Source organism: Asparagus officinalis, chromosome 3, assembly GCF_001876935.1.
Source record: "Asparagus officinalis chromosome 3, Aspof.V1, whole genome shotgun sequence".
Lineage (NCBI taxonomy): Eukaryota > Viridiplantae > Streptophyta > Magnoliopsida > Asparagales > Asparagaceae > Asparagus > Asparagus officinalis.
In genome coordinates, this window is record NC_033796.1 from 34,832,235 (window position 1) to 34,852,376 (window position 20,142).

Sequence of the window (20,142 nt, forward strand, 5' to 3'; positions counted from 1 at the left end):
ACGAGCCACTTCATGGGTCAGGCTCAGCCCACGCCCACCCCCATTATAGACTAACACATAAGTACTTTCCAATCAACTGTTTCCCTTTGTTTGGTTTGGAATTTTAGCTTCCACTTAAATTCGTTCATTTGGGAGGGATTTCTATTTGAGTAGTTTTGCTTTTGACTATAATCTCATCATTTTCATGATGGGGCAACCAAATATAAAAAAAAAATTAGTAAATCTGGATGTATTATGTAGACCTTATAATTTGATAGTTTTTCAAGTTTTCTCTTCAAAATACATGCAACCGAACAAATGGGGAAAAACACTGCTATTCAAACAAATGGGGAAAAACACTGCTATTCGTCGCCCAAAATTTATGGGAAAAGCTTAGATTACAAGACTATTTCTTTAAATTCAAGTAACCTTGTGTTTTTTCCACCCATTTCCATAAAGTTTTCTTACTTTAGTTTATTTACCACTTTGAAACCACAAGAGACTATAATTTAAAGAAACCTAATCCAAAGCTTCTGTGAAGGAAATTCCTTTAAACCCCTTTTTATGTTTATTTACTATTTCCTCGTTTTAGATTTTCTGAAAAACAAACCATTTAGTAAAAACTTACCGCAATCTAATTGTAGAGTGGGTAAATCATGTAACATGACGAGGGAGTTCATTCGAGGAAACTAGATCACTTCATGGTGCTCACAAAATTCACTAATAATCATAATGTGCAAGGACTAAAATGTAACTATGCACTTTAATTTTAGAGATTAAGGGGTTGTTTGGATTGATTTTTTAGATAGGTAAAAGGGTGGAAAGCTGCCAAAAATATCAGCTTTTTGGCAGCTTTCCCCCAAAATCACCTTTTATAAATGTTATTTTGGGGGAAAGCTGCCAAAAACTGACATTTTTGGCAGCTTTCCACCCTTTTACCTATCTAAAAAATCAATCCAAACAGCCCCTAAGAGTAACATGTAAAATGCTATGTTTGAGAGTTTACTAATGAAGGAGAAGGGAAATAAAAGAAGAGAAAATAATGTAAAAGAAAGGAAAGGAATGGTAGAAGAAATATAATAATTATTTTTGAAAATTTAGCAAAGGAAATTGAGATGTATCATGATGGTCAACAACAATTCACCTCCTCTACATCCCCAATTTGAGAGTTAATCAAATTATATAGCATAAAGGTTAGATGGCATAAAATTTATTACTTTTCTTTCCCTTCAAAAAAAAAACTCACGAACAAAATTAATTCATTCACATTCCTTCCCCCAAAGCGAAAAAGCAAAAGTAAACCCAAATATCTAAACAGAAATCTTATCTTTCTCTCTCATTCTTCTCTCTCCCTCTTCTCTCCCCTCAGAACGCCTCACCAAAAATGGCATCAATCCCATGTACCATCCATCTCCACATCCCATCATTATCATCTCCTTCAATGGAGAGAACCCCCAGCCTGAGCTCCTCTCCCTTCTTGGCCTTCACGAGGAGGCTGAGCTGGCTGAGACCCACCAAGCTGGGCTCTAAAGTGGGACCCACATCAGGTGGCTCAGGGTCTGGGTGCTCTGGAGCCAGGTGCTGGTTCAAGTTTGGGAGCAGTGGAGTTGATGCTGAAGGTGCAGGGATCTAAGCCAGTCGAGGGATGACTTCGATAGAGATGATGTTGAGCAGGTTATTTCTTTGTTCATAATTTCTCTTTCTTTTACAGAAATTTATTTATTGCTTTTGTGGGTTTTTCTCATAGTTTGAGATAGTCCTTTTTTTTTAAGGTTAGATGATGATTCCACCCAACAATGTATATATCAAAGAAGTTACTAAATTGTTATTTCATAATTTACTAACTCTTGTTCAGTTAAGATTATACAGCCTTCATATATATCCCATATGTTACACATTAATTTACACCTTTTATTTTAATCTTACTTGGGGCCAACATGGGTCAATTAACGTAATCCCATCCCAAATTGTATTTTTCTATTCAATTTATTCAAATGAAAGAAATTGAACATTGTTTCTCTATGTATATGACTGAGATTTTTGTTTTGACGTTTGTCTTTGTTTTACTTGCGGTAACATTTATGTAGCTATCCCTGAGTTCATAAATGCAAGAGAAAAGATTATCTGTTAATCACCTTGTATATAAGAAAATCTTATGGATAATGTTTTTGATCAATGATTTACTGGAATGCTGGTAGTATCTCTTAAAATATGCTATAGCAGCAAAATGAAGACTTAAGAAGAATACCCAAAAAAAAAGTTTGGTTAGTAAGTTTTGATGATGTATGATCCATTACAAGGTACTTTCAAGAATTAAATTTGCTAATAGTCTTCTGTTTAACTGCTGTTATGCTCATAAAGTAGATTAAATCTTATCAACTTACCTACTTCTTTTAGACATCTTCCCTGTCTACGGAATTTTTGAGGCAAAACTTAATGGTTTCATTAGCTTAAGCTGTATGAACAAAATTAAAAAGTTCGTCTAAGGATTTATAAAATGGTACCTTTTCTGCTTACGGTCATCTCCGCTATGAATCTGACATTACCTCATAGAGGACTGATTTCAGATGGACTCTGGTTATGTAACTTTAGTGACATTGTTTTAGGGCAAAGATTGTTGGAACTACAAATGTAGTTGCTACATCATGAATGTGTTTGAATTGATGCCGTTGGAACACTATGTAGTTCTAACTGTATCTATGAGTGTTTGGTTGGATGTTGTTGCAACATTCAAATATGCTCAAAATGTGAGTGTTGCATCCACGCTCAAATTTTAGAGTGGTGCAACACCATTTGAGTTGCAACTACATTTGATATTACAACATCCTCTAACCAAACACACTTACGGAGCTTTCTTGGCATCCAGTCATGCTCCATAGATGATGCCACAACAAAATAACTAGTGAAAATGTTGTCTCATGTTCCTCTCATCAGCAACAAGAGTATAGTATATCTGATGTGAGATGCTAGTGCTAAAAAGAACATTCCTTAAAATCTGGATGGGTTTTTTTTTTATTTGGGTTTTAGTTAATTATTTTGACGAGGCCGTCGAACAAGTGAATTTTTCTTCCAACAGCACTGATCAATTATCACAGAAAAGTCCTCCTGAAACTCCTCATTACAGATGAAGAGAATCAAACTTAAGATTTCTTATTTAAAACAATAGTGGTTTGGCCATTTCGCCTATGTATTTTAGGTGCAGGATGGCTAGTTGATAGGTAGTTGAAGTAAAATCTCTTCTTTTCTTATAGCAATTGAAGTAAAATCTATGACATGCAATATAAACACCTAAAACCACTGATCAAGGAACAATGCTCCAAACTCCCATACGTGTAGAAGTCTATAGCAGAAGTAAATATAATAAAATTTACCCAAATTCATCTCTGAGGTACAACATTCACCCATAAACCCAAAGGCTGAACTAAGCCACATTCTACATATTACGAGCAATCATATGATTGCTAATAATTTTTATCGTTTGACCATCGATCATGTGCCCCGCATGGTTAATGACTTGATGTCTCATACTCAACTTCCTTCATATATGAAAACTTCCACAAAGTCTGCCACAAACTATATCCTTATTTGTATGTCTTTAGATCTCTGCTTATTCCTATTAATGATATTTTCTTTAAATGAGTCTGGTTTTCATAAAGTAGTGGTCACTCCACTACTTTTTTGTAGTGGAGAGGATCCAAATTCGGAGCAAATCATGATATAGTTTCTGTTCTGCAGTACTTCAACTATATGGGAATGCTCGCAGTTGAAGGTACATATGATAAGATGGAAGCGCTCTTGAATCAAAATATTCACCCAGTAGATATCTTGTTGATGTTAGCAGCATCCGAAGGTGACAAACCAAAAATCGAAGAGCTTCTGAGAGCGGGTGCAAATTACGATGTCAAAGACGCAGATGGAAGAACAGCTCTAGATAGAGCATCCAGTGAAGAGATCAAAGAATTCATTGTTGAGTTCTCTGTACAAAAAGCTTGATAACATCTGATATGATTCATGTTGATTCCAGTCTTGTTTTTTCTTGTGAATTCAGCTTTTGTAATTTCTTGTGAATTCAGCTTTTGTAAAATTATGTCCAACCTTTTTGCAGAGTAGTAACTGTCCGTGAATTTGGCTTATGCAGAATGAACAAACAACATCTTTGCATCATGTATTTTGTCACCGAGTGTATAAAGGTGAAATATGCCACAGAGTAAAGGATAATTGCTAGAGTTCAACTTTGCTTGCATTGCCACTATTAGCGAGTATTCAGTCCATAGAGGAGTTATGAAACAAATAAGAAGAAAAAAACAGGCGAAAATTCTAATCACACTATATTGGTAGATAGGATTCAACATTTCCCTCCATACTATAGCCAAAATATTTTGACTTTTAAGAATGAACCAACCATAAGCGTGAGAACGCAGATATGACACGTTACCCCATGCATAAGGGCTGCATATACTGGAAACAACAAGAGTACTGCATATAAGAAACAAGGTGCTAACTTCCATGTGTTGCTGAAAATTAGGAGTACCCAGGGTACCATTACCTTTATTTATTTATTTATTTATTTATTTATTTCATTGATACTATATTGTAACTGCTTATACACATCTTAATTTTTCGGCACTCAAGGCATCGACACTCTCTCTCGTTTCCCTTTTAATTTATAAAATATCCTCTACAACACAAAACTGATCTCTCCCTCTGGTTTTCCTTATCCTCTTGTCTATAACAATTTGTTTGTTTTATTATTGATCTACACTTGTATTCCATTCGATCAGAGTACATTTGGTAGATGGCATGTATACCTTAACTTCGGATGGGCACGAAGTGCATGATGTAGCGCAACATTCACAGTTGCTCCCTCACGGAACAGCATGTCGTATAAAAGGCAAACAAACTGAGAGAGATTTTCTTCATAATCATCATCCCAGTCCATCAAATGATCAGTTCCTCCCTGCTCAGCATCGCTGTCCTCCCAATCGCTCATTGGGCTAGATGGGTCAGGCTCTGGACTATCTTGTTCTTCATCCTCAGCTTCTTCGTCTCCAATTACGAATTTGCCATTCTCGGAGCCATTGTTTTCTCCCGGAGCATGAAATCCTGTCGACCGTGTGTCAGGAGCTTCAGCCTTTGATGCAATGATGGCTTTTGCTCCTGAATCGAAGAAAGCTTTTAAGAGGTTTGAAGGTGGGCCACACCGACCTGTGAAGATGATGATTCGTTCTCTCCATGCTCCCACCTGGAATGTCACAAAGGGAAGAGCGAGCAGCAAGCAAAATAGTTATTTAGAGAGAAGAAGAGAGGTAAATGGACTAATTATTTTCTAATAGGGTTAATTGCGGCAGGCTACCTTTATTATCGTTATTATGAACTTAATACCCCTCTAGTTTTCTTATTGCAAATAGACGCCCTGAGTGAAATCTTTTTGACTTTTATACCCTCAGGGGGGGTTATTTCTCACAAACAATTTTCTCTTTCTTCGAAGGTAAAAAGAGCCAAAACTTTTACTTGGGGTTTATCTACAACAATAAAACTAGAGGTATTTAAGTTCAAAACATCTCGACAGGGGGTATATATGTAATTAACCCTTTATAATATCAGCTGATATGCACGTTACAGCTGCTTGCTATCTCTATATGCTCCATGACTTATACCAGAAAAATTACTATAAATGTCACTAAACTATGTCTGTAGGTCATGGAAGAAGCTGAAGCAATATATATTTAATATGCTTCCAATTTTTCTTTTAGAGAATTAGCATGACATACTTGGACATATATTTCTACTAGGTCGGATGCACGTGCATTGCACGTGGTTAAATATTTTAATTATTTTTTTTGAGTTTATTTTTTCATTCTTCACTATAAGTGCATTATGGACATATTGTTTTATAGCTTGAACTTATTTCATGAACAAAAAAGTGAGAAAGTTAATCAAAAAGAAGTTAAATTTAGGAGAAAGTATTATAAAGAACTTTTTGAGAATTTACATATAATAGTACATAAATTTTAGAGTGAAATAAGTAGGAACAATCTACCGAATCCGCGTGCCTAAAGGATAATGATCAGTTGACCGATTTCTAGTCGTTATTGTAGTCATCACCTCAGTAAATTGTTTTAATTAAGTGATACGCACACATGTAGTGGTCTTTCGATATCAGTCCCATAAATCATTAGTATTTTGTTATTAGTCTCTCAAATCTTTACATTTTCATATTATTCCTTCAAATTGTAGAAATGTGTTGATATTAGTCCACATGGTTAACTGGGATTTTAAATGATGGGAAATATTCTATTATGATTAAATTTTTTAAAGAAATTAATAGCTATACTCTCACTCCTAATACCAAACCTCTATACCTGTTAAGCTTAAGAAACCCAATAAAAAAACTAAATCGAACATGTTTTACAACTCGTCTTCTCCAACAGCCCAATAAAATAGCGAACCCATCTTCTTCAGCGGCTCTTTTTATTTTTGGAGGCTATAAAAGTCTATCAGAACTCCTCCATTGAGAGAGAGAGAGGGGGGGAGGAGAGGGAGAGGGAGAGGGAGAGGGGGGGGGGGGGGGGGGGGGGGGGGGGGGGGGGGGGGGGGGGGGGCGGAGAGAGGGAGTGTGTGTGCACGCGCTTGGTGGGTGAATTAAATGAGTGAGGGTATTTTGGTAGCTAGACACCCACGGTTAGTCTAAATCTAACCATGAGTAAGCATATTAAACAATAAACATAACGGAGGGACTAATGTCTACATATTTTTGCAGCTTGAGGGACTAATATCAAACTATAAAGGAACTAATGCCTACATATTTTTGCAATTTGAGGGACTAATATCAAAATATGAAGGGACTAATGTCTACATATTTTTGCAATTTGAGGGACTAATATCAAAATATGAAGATTTAAGGGACTAATATAAAAAATTAATGCTTTAAGGGGCTAATATCAAAAAATCGTATATATGTATTAATATACTTATTAATGTAAATAATTTATGAATAACTAGAATATAGTTTGCTCTTCTAGCAAAAGTGATTCTGCGAATAATGATCATATATGAGTTCTAAATTCTAATATTGCTCCTTCTTGAGCTTGTTTCATCAAATTTCATGATATTTTCTTGTCATTTAGATTCATCCTATTTGACCAAATTTTGTGAATTTTAAGGGTTCTTTTTGTAAACTAATAAACTTTCAGGGGTCTTTTTTAAGTTTTAGTGTTATTTGTTCTATAAACTTTTTAAATTCCTTGTGTTTTATTAAATTAGGGAAGTTTCTCTAAAACTTTGAAACATTTGTAATTCTGAATTTTTCTGCAATTTTCGTAAAATCTAGATTTTTCTAGAAATTTTGTAAAATCTAGGATTTTTCTACAAAAATTTTAATATTTTGAAGTCTTTTGGGTTTCGGTAAGTTCTATGAATTTTTCGCAAAATATACAATTTCTAAGTCTTTTTGTTATTTCTACTAATTTTATAATTTCTTTTTTTTTAAATCTTAAAATTATCAAAGTCCTTTGGGTATTTCCACAAGTTAGATAAGTTTTATGGAGTTTGTATATTTTCTAGCTAAGTTAATGACACATAATTAATATTTGTCTCATTAATAATGAAGATAATTTAGGATGTAAGAATATTTCATAATATCATCTAATTATCCTTATTTTTGTTTTTAAATTTAATTATAAGGAAAAGAATGATAAGATAAAGAGTTCTATTTTTCTACTTGTTAGGCACCAAATTTAATCATTAGATTGTCAAATTTTTAAATCTTTATTTCTTTTCTCTAGTAACTATAAAATTTGTAAGTTCTATGATTTTCTATTTTTAACATATTTAAATGAAATCTGAGCTTGTATACGTATTAATTAGGAGAGGATAGGATAATTAAAGCTTATACCTATTAATTAAAATTAATTATGATAGAATATGATAATAATATAATATTTAAAAGGGTCAAGGGTATTTTTGTCCACAAAGTTTTCACAACCTCCCATTTTAAAGGGTCAAGGGTATTTTTGTCCACATAAAGTTTTTTTCCAAACTCTCACTTTTAAAGGGAGTATTTTTTAAACGGAGAGAGGGAGTGTGTGTGCACGCGCTTGGTGGGTGAATTAAATGAGTGAGGGTATTTTGGTAGCTAGACACCCACGGTTAGTCTAAATCTAACCATGAGTAAGCATATTAAACAATAAACATAACGGAGGGACTAATGTCTACATATTTTTGCAGCTTGAGGGACTAATATCAAACTATAAAGGAACTAATGCCTACATATTTTTGCAATTTGAGGGACTAATATCAAAATATGAAGGGACTAATGTCTACATATTTTTGCAATTTGAGGGACTAATATCAAAATATGAAGATTTAAGGGACTAATATAAAAAATTAATGCTTTAAGGGGCTAATATCAAAAAATCGTATATATGTATTAATATACTTATTAATGTAAATAATTTATGAATAACTAGAATATAGTTTGCTCTTCTAGCAAAAGTGATTCTGCGAATAATGATCATATATGAGTTCTAAATTCTAATATTGCTCCTTCTTGAGCTTGTTTCATCAAATTTCATGATATTTTCTTGTCATTTAGATTCATCCTATTTGACCAAATTTTGTGAATTTTAAGGGTTCTTTTTGTAAACTAATAAACTTTCAGGGGTCTTTTTTAAGTTTTAGTGTTATTTGTTCTATAAACTTTTTAAATTCCTTGTGTTTTATTAAATTAGGGAAGTTTCTCTAAAACTTTGAAACATTTGTAATTCTGAATTTTTCTGCAATTTTCGTAAAATCTAGATTTTTCTAGAAATTTTGTAAAATCTAGGATTTTTCTACAAAAATTTTAATATTTTGAAGTCTTTTGGGTTTCGGTAAGTTCTATGAATTTTTCGCAAAATATACAATTTCTAAGTCTTTTTGTTATTTCTACTAATTTTATAATTTCTTTTTTTTTAAATCTTAAAATTATCAAAGTCCTTTGGGTATTTCCACAAGTTAGATAAGTTTTATGGAGTTTGTATATTTTCTAGCTAAGTTAATGACACATAATTAATATTTGTCTCATTAATAATGAAGATAATTTAGGATGTAAGAATATTTCATAATATCATCTAATTATCCTTATTTTTGTTTTTAAATTTAATTATAAGGAAAAGAATGATAAGATAAAGAGTTCTATTTTTCTACTTGTTAGGCACCATGATAAGATAAAGAGTTCTATTTTTCTACTTGTTAGGCACCAAATTTAATCATTAGATTGTCAAATTTTTAAATCTTTATTTCTTTTCTCTAGTAACTATAAAATTTGTAAGTTCTATGATTTTCTATTTTTAACATATTTAAATGAAATCTGAGCTTGTATACGTATTAATTAGGAGAGGATAGGATAATTAAAGCTTATACCTATTAATTAAAATTAATTATGATAGAATATGATAATAATATAATATTTAAAAGGGTCAAGGGTATTTTTGTCCACAAAGTTTTCACAACCTCCCATTTTAAAGGGTCAAGGGTATTTTTGTCCACATAAAGTTTTTTTCCAAACTCTCACTTTTAAAGGGAGTATTTTTTAAACAATTTGTTAGGATGCACATTGCACAGCCTAATTCTTCAATCCGGGGATGATGTTTTCAATTCAAAGTCAATCTTTTCTTAAAAAAGGTGCGTCTCCTATTAATTTTTAGAAGGTAATCTCGATTGGAGGAGCTTAATGAAAGCATCAACTCTCGAATGAAATAATCTAAGGTTTGATACTTGGAGCTAAAACATAAAATGGAAGGGGAGCTCAACAATACTGCAAACCAAGAAATTTTAGCAAAGAAATTTTGATGGATTTTTTTCCCATTATAAAGAAGGCTTCACTAAACTTGGAGTCAACTCACCATCCAACGAACATCCTCAGATGTCAGATGAACAGAAGGAACCGTACGTCGAAACATAAAGGCACCAATCTCCTGGTTATCCTCCATAACCTTTGATTTATGATGTATAAAGTTAGCTTCATGATAAAAGATAAAAAGATTAAAAAATTCAAATTGGAAAAATGAACTAGTTACTTGAGTTTGGCGTCCAATATAACGATGAAGGACGCCTCCAACTTGAAATTTTGGCCACTGTGCAACTAGATCAGATACAGATGAAATCTTTGTCAAGGAACAAAGGTCCTTCCTTCTACGACCTCGCATCATTGATGATAAGCTAGATTTAACACTAAGAAGAAATTTATCTGCAAGTTCCCCAGGTTCAGCAACCACAAACACATCATTCTGCCAACTGATGGAAACACCATATTAGACAACAATTACATTGAACAACCAAAATTCTCACTCACTCACACGCACACAGGCACACACAGAGGGAGGGAGGGAGTCAGACATGCATGCATCCATCCATCCATGCATGCATGCATACACACATACATACATGTGTGCGTGTCTTGGCAAAGTGAAAAATATCTCACCTTAGTATGGAACCAGTTGAGTCATTTTGAAGAGCCAGATGTATTAGGCCTACTTGTGGCAAGTTTTGTAGTTTCTCATGTAATGAGCGCACATGTATTGAAGGCAGCCTGGAAGCTGACGGAGAAGTTGGTTGTGACATTCCAATTTGATGGCCATCCAAGCTAAGTGGTGGAACTAAATCAATATGATTCCCTCGTCTAGGACCATATTCAGGACTGTATAAAAGTGGACTTGATGGAAAGCTTCCAGTAAATAAGGGAGATGTGAAGGGTGTAGGAACTGTATTTGTTAGCTTAGAAATTCCTGCACTCCTGTTAGTAAGTGACAATTTAATGTGGTTACGAGCACAAAATGTCTCAAGAGACTGGACATGGTTCACAGTCTTTCCAGCATCAGGACTATTAGAAGACTCCACAAGTAGGACCATGCGCCTCCAACCTAATGAAGGGCTATTTTCATCATTTCCTGAACGCGGAAACAAAGAAAAATAAAAATAAAGGTGAAGCAGCTATCAGTTCAAAGTTGTAATTTGAGCCTAACTTAATTCAGACAAGCAAATAAAAAAAACCATCATGGTGCAATATAAACCTGGATGTGAATTGTTCAACTTTGAAGAGCCATAGGTCTTCAGATGCTCAAACATTTTGTCTTCATTCTGGAATCTCGCAAGTAAATGCTCATTGACATTCTTGAATGCTTGAGCATTCTTCTGAATGTACTCCTCAGTAGCTGCTTCCAACTTAAGCCAAATAGCAGGATCAGTCTCATCTAGTTCCATATCACACCGCTCATCAACTGAAAACGTGAAGAAGCCACAATGAAGTTATGTTAAAACAGCAGAAAACAAAAAAACATAAAAACAAGATAATCTAAAGAACAGGAATTGCCCATAGCATGATGAACATGTAACTGTAGCTGAAAGCAAAATGAACAGACGCAACCGGACATCTGTGCATTTTGATGAAGTAAACTTGTTAAAAACAATTGCTCACCTGGATTAAAACGGTAGTACTGCAAGTCGGGCAGTAGAGGTAGTAATGTGTCCAATATTTCCTCAACTCGCTCTGTTGAGCATGCACTCTCGATCAACACTTGTCCTGTATCCAAATAACGCCAACCTCCTTTACGAGCCTGATTTCACCATCACAAGGGACAGTTAGAGAAAATGAAGGAATCTATTTGGGGAAAAGAGCACATCAAGTGACACTAAAACAAGTGATAATTCACAATAACAATCTCGGAACAGAATTTTTTTTTTAAAGCCCGATGTTACTACCTTCCCTTAGACTTCTCGATTGTTCTCACTGTGGTACAATAAAATCTTAGGATAACTTGAAGCATTTAACTATAACTAGCAGTATACAAGTTTTAACGCGTCTCCAGCAACTAGAATGCATGATACGTATCTAAATATCCTCAGACGGTATGGTGAGCACAAAAACAATGGCAACCCTGAAACAAGGAGAAGATAAATATACCTTTGTCGGAACTGAACCACATCCCATTGAAACTAGACAATCGATTTGTGTATCAGGCCATAACAGTTGTGCTTCTCTTATAGCAATACATGTTGGATTGTTTGCTACAATAGCTCCATCCTGCCAGCGATTAACATCTAAAGAAAAAACATATCAAATAATTATCAAACCTTAAACCACTCACATAGAAACTGGAACTCTAAAGATATGAACTAAAATGTTTCATCATTTCATATTTGTATTATGTTCACTGGACAATTTTGCAAGTCGTATGTTATGAAATAGATCAACATTCTCCATTCTATATTCCACTCAAGAAACAGAAAAGTAAAGCTGATTCCTTCGTCTGATTACTGACCAACATATATGTGTACATGCTAAAAATAAAATAAAATCAATAAAAAGAGAGAAAATTTAGCTGACATACTTAGATATCTAGGTAGGATGCAATGAACAATTACCATCTGAATAATCATCAAGATAATATGGCGCAGCAGATGAAGCTCTTATAGCCTGCCATATCCGATGCTTACAGGTTCCCATGAAAGCTCCGCGCCGGATACCAATTTGAGGATTTGGTGAGGTTGTTCCAACTGCACTGATTGAAGGACTTTCAGCCATCATTGATGGCAGCTCTGGAGTGCCAGCTGGATACTAGCGAAATATGGAAGTTGTCATTTACTAATCCAGCAGCGCAATAGCAAAAAACAAAGAACAACTATCACAATATTCACTTCTGGAAGCTGGAAAGTAATCAGTCCGTCGTATATTACAAACATATATCTAAACCTTATCTGTCCAAAGCATCTCAAACAACTTTTGCAATCTTGTTTTCAGTCAATGATACTTTTCATTTTCATTTATTTTCTATTATATACTCCCACATTTTGCTGCTTGCCCATCCCTGTATTCTGCTTGTCATTTATGGCCTAGGTAGAATAGTATGGGTGCTGACACGGACACAGATACGAACACGGGACACAGCAAATTTCTAAAATATAGGACACAGGGACATGATATATATATATATATATATATATATATTCCTTGTCCACGGGACATAGCAAATTTGTAAAATATAGGATATAGGGACACACACACATATAAGATCAAATATTAAATTAAAATATGTATAACATTTGCATGTTTCTTTCTGTTACTTATAACAATTAAAAATCAAGTTAAATCAAACTAAGAATAAGGTTTAACAACAAAAGTTTAGTCTTAACCATATGGGATAATACGATTGGATATTTTTCAAATATTTAAGCAATGGGTTTCAGTTGTCGGGTTCAAAAACCAATTGGCTTTGAGCCCAATATTACCAAAGAGATTAATTTAGGATATAAGTAATAAGGAAATTGGGTTTTTCTTTGAATCACACATGTCCATTGCATGTCCGCGGAGAATCCATGTCTGACACATGTTGGACATGGACACGGCATCCAAAACGCCGTGTCCGGGTAACCTAGTTTATGGCACAGGCACTCCCTCAGGTTTTCCAACATTTCTAGCCTATAAAAAGTTCGTGGCCTTATAATCTTATCAATGTTTCCAAGGCAACCACCTAGATGCTCAGGTGGTCTGTCTAGATAGTTGCAAGGTGTCGGCTGCACTGCTTTGTTCCGCTTAAGCCTTCTCACCTATAATTTTATTGACAGGAGAAAAAAACGTATGCCTGTTTAAGTACAATATGGGTGGTCAAACTCATTTCACCCACTATAACATAGTAATAGCATTACAACATTATTACATAGTCATAGCCTTCAATATCAAGAGCTTTATATGGTGTAGGTACATTTGATACCCAACATTGTAACTATTCCCAATGCTAGCAGAACATTTATCCCCTTAAATTTGGTATCAGCAAACAATTAATGAACCAACCTCTGACAAAAGCAGGTGTTGTTGACCTACAACCTCCAAGGACGTGCGGCCTCCTGTACTAGCAAGCCACTTCTATTAACCACTTCCCTAGAAAAAAACAGAATTTTTCATTCTTTTTTTTTAAATTCTCATCTTTCCTTCTTCTCTCTTGCTTACTTTTCTTAGAATGGTGCATGACTCACACTTTAGGGCGAATGGGTAGTCCAATACATTTATTGCTTGAGTAACTTAACATTGAGATCTTGTTAAAATAAATCAGGAATTAGCAAGTAGATGTTACACAAAGAAAATAATAACTTGATACCTGAGCGTCCGAGTCATTAAGACACCGCCTAGGGAACTAGGTGTTCTCCTATTTACTGAAATTAATAGGCAGACAGGCAAGGATAACCCTCTCAAACTGAACAAGAAATTAATGAAGGAGCTTAGCATATCATTAATTTAACAAGAAATTAAGAAGTCTCACCTAGTAAGATGTCCTGTCACTATTTAATTGTTTCGAAAGGTTAGCATATTATCTCGTTGTTTACAATAAATGCTTTCATGAGTGCATTTGGATGCAGAAGAGTTAAAATTACTCCAAGTATTCATTATTGTGTTTCTTATTCACTGGATTTCCTATTGAGAAAGTTTCTGAGCCTGTATTCTGAAGAACATTCAGGGAGTAATGCTACACAGGGGCATATTCACTTTTACTGTTTCAGATAGATTAATAATGGGAATGATATATTTGGTCTCTTGGTCTATCTGTGCCACAAAAAACTGGCATATACCTTGTTATCTAACTCATTTATCAAAGCTTTCATAGCAGGGTGGAGAGTTGCCTCTTAGTGACATGAGGATTCAGTTGCATGATCAGGGGAAGATTGATTACCCTACCAGGCAAGTGAATATCAAGATTTTACGTATTATTCACTGTTCTTCACAGCTAATTAGGCTAAAGAAAATGGAAGTAATGAAAAGGTTGCTATCAGGTTGATAACTGGTGGCAAATGCTTGGTTAATTCTTTCTGTAGCTTTCCTGTCTTTGTATTAAACTCCACAGATGATTGTCTTTGATGAAGAAGTTTCTATCATGATTTAAAGCTCGCACACACTTTTTCTGATGTACAGAATAGGTATGCCTTGGTGAACTTGTCATAACCACTCACTAAACCAGACTGTTGACAGATATGTCATTTAAAAGATTTATCTTAATGGAGCCATTTTTCAGGATGGCATGGTTCCCATGTACGAAACACCATTTTCTTAAAGAAACATAGAATATTATAATTTATACGACTGAATCAACACAGAACATTGGGAATAAACTAACCTGATAGTTTCTGAACAGAAATGGTTGAGCTGGCACGGCACTGACCAGTGTAGAAACAACAAAGACCTTTGGAATGTTTTTCACAGCAGATTCTATTAGGAGATCACCATCATCATCAGCACACATCTCTTTCAGCAATATTTCAAATTGATCTGCACTGTGCTGCAAGGAAGATCTAACATAAGACATTTCGCAGAATGAAATGAATTGAAAGAAACTTTACAGTCTTCTATACTTTTGACCCATGAACAACAACTCTAAAGCTTTGTGATGAACTTTTATAAAGTTGATCCAGCTTTTCCCTCCAAGTTGCAGCTTCATCTTTTGGGGTTGGTTCAGCAAACACAAGCTTTCCTATGGAAAAGAATCATAACTATGAGGAGGGATAAATAATTAGGACAAATCATGTAAATATGAGAAATTTTAAGGTTCTAGATTAAAATAACCTGTACCTAACTGTTTATATATTTCTTCACACTGATCCAAGGTCATTTGTTTTATTGTAAGAGCAATTGCAAGCATACCACCAGTGGATGTGCCACAGATAAGATCAAATAGTTCATGTATGCGTTTTCCAGTTCCTTGTTCAATTTGTTTAAGCATCTTCACTGTTGACAAACCTTTCATGCCACCTCCATCCATTGAGAGTATGCGAAGTCCTCGCTTACCAATCGGCTTTCCTCTTAATGCTCGACGCAAAGCTTCATTTTCTCCTGGAAAAAGACCAAATTGATAGCAAAATCTACTGAAAGAATATATCTAAAATGTGATGAAAAAGGGGGGGAAAGCATACCAAAGATTGCTAAGGCACGTGCTGCAGCTTTACTCACACGTGTCTCAGCTGTTACCGTCAATCGTAGGAGAAGTTCATGCAAACTCTCAGATTGAGTTAAGATGCGACGATTCTCCAAACAGAAAGCTAAATTACCAACAGCAAATAAAGCTAACCGCTGGACCTGATAATCAGAAAGGGGAGAGAAGTACAGAAAACATATGATATGAATTATGCCAAACAATAAAGCAAATCCTTTGTGAGGAACAACTTAAGTCTGGTTTTTCGCACCTCCGCATTCTTGTGAGCACAGAGTGCTTTTAGTGATTTCAGCACATCTTTTGTAAGCATCTTTTGAGCAACACTATCAGAGGCAAATGCCAAGGTGACTACTACTTGCAACACAGATATGAGTTCTTCTTGGTCAATAGATCTAAGAACAAATTCAACGGGCTGCATGATGTCAGCCTTAATTAACAGCATTGCTAAAGAAACATCTGCTGCTAGGGAAGAAAGAGCAAAACAAGCTTGTTCAACCTGCACCAAGAGATAAGTATTAGAAAAAAAAATTCATGAACAGAGAACTTGAGCTAATACATCAATGCCTATATAATCTAGGAAAGTAATTGCTACTACTTACAACATGGCGATTATCGCTGCTAATCATACTTATGAGCTGTCGTACAGCATTTTCTTCTTTGCTAATGGACATATAATTGCCACGATCTTGCATCATTTTAGCAAGAGCAGAGGCCAGCAAAGGATGATGGCATGAAGAAAAGCGGAAAACAAGAGAGAAGAACGTACTGAGTTTCTGTCTAGATGCGACGAAATAGGAGCTGTTATCTGTCTGCAATCAGCAGTGAATTTCTTAAGTAAACTCATTAAGTGCATGGTAAATGGTTCTTAAATTTAGAAGATAACTTTTTACCTCTATATGCACATTCACAGATTTAAGATTTTCAGTTGCCTCAATTCTGATATTGGCCAGAGATAAATGCCGAAGATTATGCAATGGCAAAATTTCAGGAAGAAACTCAAGAGGATTACCGAAGAGCCTAAGAACACGAAGCTCAGACATAGACCTGTCATACAAATGAAAGATTGGTTTTCAGATTTTGCAGCCCAACCACAAGGTAGGTATCTTTAGACCAAAGCCCAGAGCTTGCTAGGCGCATCAGAAAGAAAACTTCTGTTAAAATAACCTGAAATCCAATAGCGGACGGACAAGTTTGTTATTTTCCAGCGACAACTCAACCAGCACAACACACTGTTTCAGTTCAACTGTTCAAGAATAATGGATTATGAGTAGATGAGATTTGAGGTCAAACTTAAGGTTTACCAGTGAGGAGAACAGTAGAAGCTTTTGTATTTATTGTAAAAGTTTCAATCACATACCAGGGAGAGAAACCAGCATGTTATTGTCAGCATTTAGCACTTTCAAGCTTTTCACTTCACCAAGTTCTGCTGGCAAATGTGTGAGTTTATTGTTATCAAGATATAGCCTCTCGAGTAGTGGGAATCGTGTTAATTCTGCAGGTAGCACCTGCGCAGTTACGACAAAGGAATTTATAGATGATAATGGAAATATGCTCGATTTCACAAACCAACTACTCAGGTTAACTGATCAGCAGCAGTATTTCCACAGCAACATCAAGAACAGAAGAATATAACATCTTTTCAATAGAAGCAAGAGACAGGATGTCTGCTGAGAGAGTAAGTAAACTTCTCTGATAAAAGTAGGTAACAAAGCTATAATATTAGAATATTTGTGTATCAAAATAATCGGTAACACAATAAGGATTACAACCTAATTAACAAGACCATGTCCATACCCATCAAACTGTTTTTCCAACAACACCCTCCTCCACCCCCTTCACAAAGAATGCATAAAAACATTCTGGGGCTTGGGAAGTGTTCATTTATGGTGTCAGAAGAAATGTTTAAGTAATGTGCTATGTTCTGTTACATAACTTGACAAGAGTCTCGCATTATGTAACATGATGAAAAACATAATGCCATGAATTACATGTTAACAAAAAAAAACCTAATGATGTTAAAGGAGCTTCTTTCTTTCTTTCTTTCTTCCTGTTTTTTCAAACGAAGGATGGAACCTCAAAAGATGACACCCCAGCCACTACTACTACACAAAGAGATTGGATACAAACTTTAGAGATTACACCCCCAACCCTTTTGTCGCTGGGTTTTCCTTATATTAAGTCCCCCAAATCTACCTTATTTTCAAGTAAGTCCTCAAATCACAAATATAAGTTCCCCAAATCAATAAGCATTCTTAAATAAGTCTCTTAAATCTCATATATTTAAATAAGTCCCTCCAAAACTACTAATTCCCTTAAATAAGTCCCTCCAAGTTAAAAATTATTAACCTTAAATTAACTAAACTACATTAATCTTCATAATTTTTCCCCCACCTTCCTTAGATAGTTAGGCCTAATACTTGCAACAGAGTGCAATAAAGACTTCATAATTAACAGAAAGTTGGGGAAGAGGCAGAGAGCTGAGCTACGGGGAAGAAATATCTAGGAAAGAGGAGGACAAAACATGTAAGATTAACCGAATTAACTTAATTTAATAGTTTTTATTATAGAGGGACTTAGCTTATAGATTTGAGGCATTTATTAAAATATATGAGATTTGGGGGACTTATTTAATAATATGTATAGATTTGGGGGATTTATTTGAAAATAAGATAGATTTGGGGGACCAATATATGAAAACCCCTTTGTAGTTTCATATTTACCTCAACAGAACACCGCTCCACCTAACATATATTAAACATACTACATAACAAAAAGAGTCCAAAAGATAGGCTATAAAATAGATACACCATATAATTCCAGTTCAATAGGACAATCAGTCCCACTTCCCACTCCTCCATGCTTGGAATATTGAGCAGCTCTGTGCATTCCTGATTGAATCAGCCACCATATCGCTACCATATATGACAATAAACCCCAAATATATATAGGTACTATTCAAACCTTAGTATCTATACAGAGGATGTTAGGTTTTTTGTCCCTAAAAAATACCATGTGCAGGTCATCTAAACATGATGCATCAAACCTCACAGATCATATCTTTTCTGACAAAAGTTCATGATAATTTTTCGATATTTAAAAAATTTATGGCATTGTTTAAATAGTGATGGAAGTTTTGTAAAATTTACTCGAAAATTAATGAACCACGTGTGCCTCGTGAACCATAACAATATAACTCTTCTTTTATCTTCCTTTTATTTTCTATCACTTCTAATCATAGTCGTGATTCCCTAGACCACGTACCCCCCTCAAACAAAAAAAACCGTCGCAGAGTTCATACAAACCGATTCCCAGTACGATTGCGAACCGATTCCGTCCGATACACGAATTTGGTTCCCCAAAATTGGTGTACTGCTACAAGTATGCGGGGCGCAAAGTCTAAGTATACATGTGCAAGATGCAATGCAATGTGCACAATCAAGTAAAGGGATGTGTACAATAGAATATATGAGTCAATGACTTTATTGTAACTAAATACCTATATTAATAAAACATGGAATGATGAAACCTTTCCCAACACGAACTGTGCGAAAAGAAACATAGAAAAAGATGAACTCCATAAAAAAGAATCATTTAAGTATTTTGTATGAAATTTTTTAAATGCATAATTAGCTTTCTAATTTCTACTTTTCTACTATACACTTTGGAAAACAATAAGCGCACCCAAAAAATTTTACAACGTCCCACTGACCGAACTTGCGTACCAAAGCAAGCTACCCTCATTGACTCTAAATTTTCTAAATGGCGAATTGCATACCCAAATTCGTTCCATGATCCGCTAGATACCACGTACTGAGTAACTATGCTTCTAATTTCCACTCACTCACTCTCTCTGCATCCAAAGATATCAATGATCGGATGACTATGCTAGATTAAAATAAATCATTTAGTATGTTTCTACAGTCATATCTTTACTTCAAATTTTATGCTGATATAAGAGAGCTGGAATGCACACTACTCATAGCTATACTAATAAGTACTAGTGGGAGATACTAATTAGGTCAACTATCTTTCTCTCTTCAAATTAGAGTCTTACATGCCTTTTCTACAATAATAATGATAGGAGATAAAATCCAAACTTAACGGCCATCATAAATCGATGTTTCCTGATATCAATTGAGTCATACTCATCAAAATCATCATCAAAATCAACAAAAAATACAAATCAATCCAGATGCTCACCGACAGG

General features: G+C 34.8%; 2 protein-coding genes across 2 annotated transcripts; one reads left to right on the plus strand and one right to left on the minus strand.

The window, feature by feature from the left end:
* On the plus strand, window positions 1,230-4,143 carry LOC109833746 (protein LHCP TRANSLOCATION DEFECT). The gene is given in 3 exon segments (XM_020401535.1): window positions 1,230-1,607; window positions 1,610-1,653; window positions 3,715-4,143. Coding segments are annotated over 3 exon segments (546 nt in total). The 5' UTR covers window positions 1,230-1,363; the 3' UTR covers window positions 3,973-4,143.
* On the minus strand, window positions 4,527-17,435 carry LOC109833747 (phospholipase A I). Its single transcript, XM_020401536.1, has 17 exons — window positions 17,293-17,435; window positions 17,100-17,178; window positions 16,826-16,979; window positions 16,535-16,744; window positions 16,186-16,431; window positions 15,916-16,078; window positions 15,575-15,835; window positions 15,358-15,476; window positions 15,123-15,284; window positions 12,382-12,574; window positions 11,921-12,057; window positions 11,435-11,573; window positions 11,031-11,237; window positions 10,442-10,907; window positions 10,038-10,254; window positions 9,864-9,953; window positions 4,527-5,221 (listed from the first exon to the last, which is right to left on the minus strand). Exons 1-17 carry the CDS (start codon window positions 17,309-17,311, stop codon window positions 4,757-4,759), a joined length of 3,327 nt encoding a protein of 1,108 aa, XP_020257125.1. The 5' UTR covers window positions 17,312-17,435; the 3' UTR covers window positions 4,527-4,756.